This window comes from Solanum pennellii, chromosome 4 (genome assembly GCF_001406875.1).
Source record: "Solanum pennellii chromosome 4, SPENNV200".
NCBI lineage: Eukaryota > Viridiplantae > Streptophyta > Magnoliopsida > Solanales > Solanaceae > Solanum > Solanum pennellii.
Genome location: NC_028640.1, coordinates 64,383,784 through 64,391,831, shown reverse-complemented (window position 1 = coordinate 64,391,831; position 8,048 = coordinate 64,383,784). Strand labels below are relative to the sequence as shown.

The 8,048-nt window shown below is 33.6% G+C and overlaps 1 protein-coding gene across 1 annotated transcript; it reads left to right on the top strand.

Moving 5' to 3' along the window:
* Positions 1-1,301: 1,301 nt before the first annotated feature.
* LOC107015999 (DNA-directed RNA polymerase I subunit RPA12-like) lies at positions 1,302-7,321 on the top strand. Its single transcript, XM_015216469.2, has 5 exons — positions 1,302-1,496; positions 3,189-3,229; positions 6,500-6,568; positions 6,651-6,710; positions 6,816-7,321. Exons 1-5 carry the CDS (start codon positions 1,379-1,381, stop codon positions 6,891-6,893), a joined length of 366 nt encoding a protein of 121 aa, XP_015071955.1. The 5' UTR covers positions 1,302-1,378; the 3' UTR covers positions 6,894-7,321.
* The last annotated feature ends 727 nt before the right edge of the window (positions 7,322-8,048 follow it).

The window sequence follows — 8,048 nt, the reverse complement described above, 5'->3', positions numbered from 1 at the left end:
TTTTTAAAATAATGTATATTTTCTTATAAGTTATATATTTAAATTTTTAAAAAATATTATAATTTTTTTTTTATATAAAATCGTTGTTTTAACATTTTTTTAATTTTTTTTTAAAAATAGCTTCCGCGATTTAATAAGAATTTTTTTTTTATAATATAAATCGCTGCCAGGGCAGCGATTTTTTTTTGCAAAATCGCTGCCTCAGCAGCGATTTTACTTTTTCAGGTGAGGTAAGTCGCTGCGCCTGCAGCGATTTTACCGTTTTGGTTAATATAAAATTTTATATATCGTTTTAGAATTTTTATTAAAATTTTTTACCCTTTAAGTTTTGGACTCTCATAAGAAGGGTATGTATAAATTTTTTAGGATCATGTGTTTAATTTTAAATATAAAAAATATATTTAAAATTAAATTATATAAAAGAAGCCTTGAGTATAACTAACTCCACATATTATATAGTTATTTTTATTTAAGAAGTTTTAAAGATACCTATTTTAAAAAAAATATTTATTCTATCTTTTAGTTAAAATTTTTAATAAAAATGTTTGTCCACTTAAATCGATAAAGAATAAGTATGTAGGAACATTTAAATTGTAATTTTAATCATTTTCTACATTCAAGTGATCATATATTTAATTATGAATATACCTTATGTTTATTTTTTCATAAAATTAAACACTTAATATTTTATAATGAAAAGGAAACATTATGCAAACAAATACTTGTGTGAACTTTTCATGATATATTAGTGATGGTCAAATTGATCTATAAATACTTTTGATTTTTATGTATATTTTTATTTAAACACAATTATTTTATTTTTATAATTAGTTTCAAATATTTGATTTCTTTTCATATATAACGAATTGATTACAATTAGCCCTAAATAGGTCCTTAATATGTAGTTGAATCATAATACATAGTATCATGAAGTAATTCATGAAAAGTCGTATGAAATTTGGTTACTTTTTTCATTTAATTAATGTTTATTTGGACATATAGTATAGTGAAATTTGAATAAAGTAAATTTTTTTTTTATAAAAATGAATGATATTTGAAAATTAGAATGGTGTTTACCTATAAATATAAATCAAAACTATTTTTTATTTTTTGTAAATAATTTAACATGAAAAGACTTTTTTCAGAAGTATTTTTAAAATTTCGAAATTCAATTTCAAAACTTTATAACCAAATGCATTTTTCCAAAAGCCCCCAATAAAATTAAAAAATTTCACCAAACGTGTCCTTAATATAATTCATATTGAAGATGAAAGAAAAATAAAACACACATATACATAATACAGATAAACCCTAAACCCTGAAAACGCCTCAACTGAAGTGAAAATTGCTCTTTGTTCTTCAGCCAGTTGTTACAAATATGGCATACTGTCGACAAAGAGATTTTATGTTCTGTGAAATGTGTGGAACAATGCTTGCTTTTGATTCACCCAAGTATGCTCGATGTCCCTTATGCAAATTCAAGAAACGTGTCAAAGGTTTAATCTTTTTTTCTTAATCTTTACTTTTCTCTGTAATTGAAGCAGTTCTGAAGCGTTTTACTGCAAATTCTTGCTCTAACATGTTAATTGACTAAGTGTAGCATATGCCTTATTTTTAACTTTCTTGCCCATGTTTTATTTGCTTAGTTAGTCCATGTTTGAAGGCATGACACTGCCAAACTGTAGCTAGACATTGATTTTAGAGTATGGGTGTGTTTGGCATGAAGAAAAATGTATTCTTGAGTTTTTTAGGAAAATAAGTTGGTTTCTTAGTTAGTATCTTGTGTTATGTAGGTGAACAGAACATGTTATTCTGAAAGCATTTGTGTATTATCTAGGCAAATATTGTGAGACGCAGGTGTGGTGGGGATGGGGGCTATAGGTGAGGGTGGGTATGAGGTGTTTTATTTGCTTAGTTAGTTCATATTTGGGGCATGGCACTGTCAAACTGTGGCTAGACATTGATGTTAGAGTAAGGGTGTGTTCGGCATGACAAAAGATGTATTCTTGAGTTTTTTAGGAAAATAAGTTGGTTTCTTAGTTATTATCTTGTGTTATGTAGGTGAACAGAACATGTTATTCTGAAAGCATTTGTGTATTATCTAGGCAAATATTGTGAGACGCGGGTGTGGTAGGGATGGGGGCTATATGGGTGAGGGTGGATATGAGGTGTGTTGGGTGGGAGGATACAATCAAAGTATCAATGTGGAATGCTATTTATGGAACTTATTTCCATTACTTCCATTAGATTAGTGTTTTCAAATTTTTTAAACCAACCCAAACACACTGTAGATCTTTTATGTCCTTCACTATGAGGAAAAGAAGCACTGTATATCAAACCTAAGACATTGTTAATAGCATCTTTTAATAGGCAGTGGCAGGTGCTGCCATAGTTTGTTGAAGAAGACTAAAGAGGCAAAAAAGCAGTGTTAATCCTATGTCTACAGATGTTTCTTGTATCAAGGGTGTTAAATAGCATAAATACACCCAGTCACACACATTTTTAATCATGTTCTTTACTTCTGTAAAAACTGAAATTTTCTGCAAGGGAATCTAATTGAACTCCCTTCTTACCATGTAAATCCACCAATGGACTGTGGTGTGTGGATCAGGTTATGCCACACCTTGCCTAATTCCATTAAATAGCTTGTTACAGCCCACAAGAAATAGGTGTCAAGTAAACCCGTCCTACATGGATGGAGGTCTCATTCCGACTGTTGTAGTGTAGGTCAGAACCTAAGAGCTCCATTATTTTACTCTTAGACCTCATCCTCTCAGGCATCTCTTTGGTACTAGTAAAAAGCATGTTATTTGTCCGTAGTTTGAGGGTGTCTTTAGAGAGGCCAGTACAATGAAGTTGATACCTTTAGGGTAAAAATGGTTTGTCCAAGGTTCTTTTTGTTTTCTATTGCAGCTGGTACAGGTGCCTACAAGTTGTTACCTGCTAATATAGTGACTAATTCTAAAGTTAAAGGTTAGTTTTGCCATGATCGATTGAAAGACACATAATGCTTTCATAATGATTATGAATCATCTGTCTATTTCTTAAAAATGAAGAATTTTTGTGAGATTGCCTCATTGTATGTTTGTCAGCCAAAACACTGACTCATCTTATGTCTTCTATTTCTTTTAACTGGAATTAAATATTCTTTGTTGACAACAATTGTTTTTCTTGTTTGATTTTTCTAGAGATCGCTGGAAACGAGATACAGTATACCGTTTCTGCTGAGGTATGCTTTAGTTAGTGAATGTATTGAGCTTTAATTAATGCATGTATTGAGATGGAAATGAGAAAGCTGAATGTAATACAAAAGTCGGTAAAGAAGCTGTTTGAAAAGTTTTTAATCCAATGATATTCTGGTGTTTAGAGTTCAGGAAATGTTTGTTCTGTCTTTTTCTTTTCTTCAGAAATAAGTTCTACGCAACTAAAAAGGCACATAGTGGAAAGTCCATATAATACTAAGCATAGCCATTTAGTAGTTCAAGTTTTCCATTTGATGTTAAGGAGTGATGAAGTATGATGTGGAATTGATTGTCTGATCATCTCCACCAACAGCAGTTTAAGTTAAAGTTTTGACAAGAACGGTGCTTGTCTGTTTGAGGATATGGAGAACTGCCTTCACGTATTACTTGTAATAATTTACCCATCAGAATCTCTTTTTTAGTTGTATTTAACCTCTACTCACCAGGTGCTAAGTGATTCAGATTACTTTTTGGATCAATGTTAGCAAAGTATATAATCACGTGCCTGTGCCCTGTCTATAATAGTTACCCAACGTTTTAAGCTGAACTCCTAAGAAAATCATCCAAAAGTGGGAGTTGACAGCCTAACAGGTAGCCCATGGAATTAGTTGAGGTGCGCGAAAGCTGGCACGGACACCACGATCATCCAGAAAAAAACTAGAAAATCATCCAAAAGTTAAAAGAAAATGTGTAAAAAAATGATCAACTTATTTACCTTAGCTTGACTTTCTGTTGTCTAAGAAGGCATTTTCTCTTCTTGCCCCCTCCTATTTCATAGTCTTTGCAACAATGTTCTCGTGTCCCTTGTTCTTCCCGTCTACTTGTGTCACTTCAATTTGTATAAATAATTTGGGTACGCGTAACTTGCCTTCTATCTCATCATGTTTTCTCTAAGAGTTGTTTCCCATATTCTTTCCTTCAATTATTGTTGCTTAATGTTGTAATATTGTATAGTTTTTTTGTAGTACTAAACATGTTCTCTTAAACAGAGATGTATTTTTGTTAGTTTTTGGTGTTATCTGGTTATTGAACATTATGTTGATGGAATGCTTAGACATAAAAGAAGGATTGCACAACCTGTAATTATGCCTGATGCACTGGCTTAGTAAATAAATTTATAAAAGCATTAATCACTTATAAAAAAAAGTCCCCTATAGATTGTCAAAAGCTGGTTCAAAGTTACGAGGAATGCCAATTAGGATCCAAGTTGCTTCTACCTTTCCATTTCCATATATATTCTAGTTGTAGTTCTGAACTTTAGTGTTTCGTTTTCTGGGTTTCTGTGGGTACATTGGTGATTGTACTACTGAGAGTTGATTTGTCATTTAAGTCCTTAAAAAAAGAGAGTTGATTTGAGTTTTGACTTTTGAGTGCTTGTTACTGCGGTCAGTCAATTCTTTTGCTAGGACGGTCATTTCCTCACTGTTGGTTTAAAATGTCCAGTTTCAGCTCATGCAAACTCATTTTGCATCCTAGTAATAGTAATGGTTTTGGACTCTTTCTAAATAAATTCATGCTACTCCAGTTTGAGGAATGAACATTTAACATGTGTTCTGCATTAGCAGTTAGTAGTGAATGACAAGCGACATAACATTACTACTCTTCTAGTTTCTTGGCATTTCTACATTTTTACTCATTTAAAGGCATTGAATTCCCTGGGAACTGATGGGGAGCCCTTAAATTGTAAAAGGGTTGTTAGAGGAAGGAGGTTTCAGAGTTCACCTGCTGAATAATTGGTAGCACATCAGGAGTGCATTTGAATATTTTCCCAATGGCAGCATGAGAGGAGAGAAGTTGAGGTGAGACTAGATGGATTGCAGTGTCATTAGATATTTAGGCTCATTTTTCTAAGAGAATAGAATCATAGATGAAGATGTTTGTCATAGGATTAAAACTGGATGGTTGAAATGGAGAAGTGCTACCGGGTGTTAAAGTGATAGTGGTGCAATGATACCTACCGAAGTAAAGGTAAGTCTATACAACAGCTATAAAACTAGAAATGTTATATGATAGTGAATGTTGGGCTGCTTAAGTCCAACATATCCACACGATGAGTGTTGTTGAGATGTGGATGCTAGATGGATGTGCGGTGATACCAGACTAGTTAAGATTAGAAATGACCTCATTCTTTGAAGGCAAGTAGCAAATATTACGGATAAAAGGCGAGAAGCTTGCTTGAGATGGGTTGGACATGTTCTGAGTCGACCTATAGATGCACCGGGTCTTAGGTGTGGAACAATGGTAAGTGAAGATGTTACAAGGGGACGGGGTAGACCTAAAATTAAATGGAAGGAAGTGGTCTCGAAAGACCTGCAATTGCTTAGTAACAATATAGGCTTAGCTAAAGATACGGCACAATGGAAGAAAAAGGTCCATATAGGTGATAGCTAATAGTTGTGGATAGGTTTTTAGACTCATATGGAACTTTTATTGTTATCCTTATCCTTATTATATATTTTAACGTGTTTGTTCACTTTTACTTTATTTATTATGATACAAGCTTAAACAACTAATGAGAATTCATATAGCAGACTTCAACTTGTTAGGGTAGTTGTATTTGAGGTGCCATATGTGGGAGAGTATAATTGATGTTGAGGAATTACATAGCTGACTCCAACTAGTTGGGATTTAGGCATGAGCATTGTTGTTATTTCGAAATTCTTAACTTTTAAGAAGTCAGAAGTGCAGATTGTGTTAGTTCACCCCATCTCTTATTTTAAGAATTCACTCTGTTATAAAAGAACGACATTGAAGGTATTTGTAGCCTATTTCAGTTGGGGGTGTGGGAAGGGGTGACCGGGCTAATCTTAGACGAATGGTTACGTGGCAAAAAAAAAAATGAATGAGAAGAACAACATGGTTATCGTGCTTGCATCCATAATTGTTATGGAGGTGTTTTACATATGCCATCACCTCCATATCTCTTTTCTCACTCAAATAAGCTCATTTAAATAAATTAGAAAATTGTGCTTTTTGTCAACGAAATTGTGTCCATACACCAAATAGCCTTCCTCTATCATTGCATGGATTGACAACAAATTTTGATCTGATATAGAAAGAAAAATGGTGAAAATGGAGAATGGAAAATATTAGGACGGTAAAGAATGCAAAATACATAGAGCATCCCTATATTTGACTTTAGTGTATTTTTGACTATTGCCCTGGGAATTATTCTAGATGGCAGGAAGCTTGTCTATTTTGTTTATCAATGTTGTGCTAACGTGTCCTTTCTAAGCATATATTAGTTGTTTTTGTAGGCTATTAAAAGGGAATTGGGCATATCTTCGTTTGATGATCTTGAAGAAGAGAAAGAACTAAAGCAAATGGTTAGTACAGTTTGCAGTATTCAATAACAGGCCTTGTGTTCACACGCTCTTTTGTTAAAATGGCTGTTCTTATGGTTTACAGGATTATAATGCAAAATGTAAAGGTTGTCAGCATTTAGGCATGTCATACATAGCCAGACAGGTAAATCTTTCTTTGCATTTGTTCATATTCTTCCCGGATCTTTGCATTTTACTGCTTAGCCTTTCATGTTATCCTATTCTAACACTTTTTGGCTTCTCTGAACAGATTAGATCTGCTGATGAAGGGCAAACTATCTTCTATACATGCCTTGTTTGTGGAAATAAACAAACTGAGAACTCATGAAAACACAGCTCGGCAGGTCTCCATGGTGAACGGATGCTGTTTTTAGTGTATGCCCATCCTTCGAATTTTGCTAGAGTTCATACCATATGATTGCCTGTATCTTTATGCATGGAAACACTTGTAAAAATCCTACATTGTCTTTGAGTTCTGGAAATAGGATCTTAGTTTTCCCAGCTTGAACCAAAGTGAAAGTACATGCATATAATTCTTTCATGAAATGCACTTGGCAAAGCTTCAAAAATGCCTCAACCCTACATGTCTTGCATTTATTGTACACCCTGAAACCTGGTTGGTTGCTGCATCTTGTAGCTTGGTGTTGGGGCCTTGTCGCGCCCAATTTTTTTGCGCTATTTCATTGGTAATATGTATGGATAGCATGAAAATGTTACCCCTACTATAAGGTTCTATTTAACGAGTGTTTGTGTTAATCTAGTGTTTATTTATAGATTGTGTATAACTACCTGCCTGACTTATCCGGATTTGTAGTTGCACACTTTTATATTTTACGTAGGTATGTTACCTCCTAGAACTATTCTAAAGTTCCTGTAGTGTATTGTGTTAAATGGTGCAATGCATGTGGTCGACACTTGTATTTACCACTTAAAATCTTTTTTCTACCTAGGTCCTTTCTTTGTTCTTTGCTTCATCCACCATCACACCACTGAAAAACTACCATTGCAGCTTCTATTCTCTCTTTCTCCCTTCATGTATGCAAAACACATTCCGTTCATCCTTTTCTTCTCCGTCAAAACGCGGAGAGAGTGATACATACTTCTTTTGGAGTGTTGGTGCTTTTAGAGGAGAGTAGTCTGATGACTCCCCTTTATATGTTGTCTCTAGAGAAGATAACCACTCAATAATTTTATATATGTTAATGTTTAAAGAGTTCTCCAACTCTAACAATATGGTAATCAACTTTTAGTGAGGTAAGACTTTGTTCAGATTATTAGATAGTATTTACTTATAATTCATATGATAAATTCCAGTATATTTTACCCCCAGAATCAGTTTGAGTGAGAATAAGGTGACAGATTCTATCTCTAGAGGGAATAGATGTAAAGTCAATATTCATATGGGTTTCATCATACAATATGCAACTTTCCATACATGGTGCCAACTTTCTGGGGTCATTTCTTGAGCTGATAATCTAAAAGT

Bases quoted from the DNA above. Each gene is read 5' to 3' on its own strand.
- LOC107015999 (XM_015216469.2), top strand. From the start codon at position 1,379: ATGGCATACTGTCGACAAAGAGATTTTATGTTCTGTGAAATGTGTGGA. The intron at 3,230-6,499 runs GTATGCTTTAGT...TTGTTTTTGTAG, and splicing joins AGTATACCGTTTCTGCTGAG to GCTATTAAAAGGGAATTGGG. The intron at 6,711-6,815 runs GTAAATCTTTCT...TTCTCTGAACAG, and splicing joins TGTCATACATAGCCAGACAG to ATTAGATCTGCTGATGAAGG.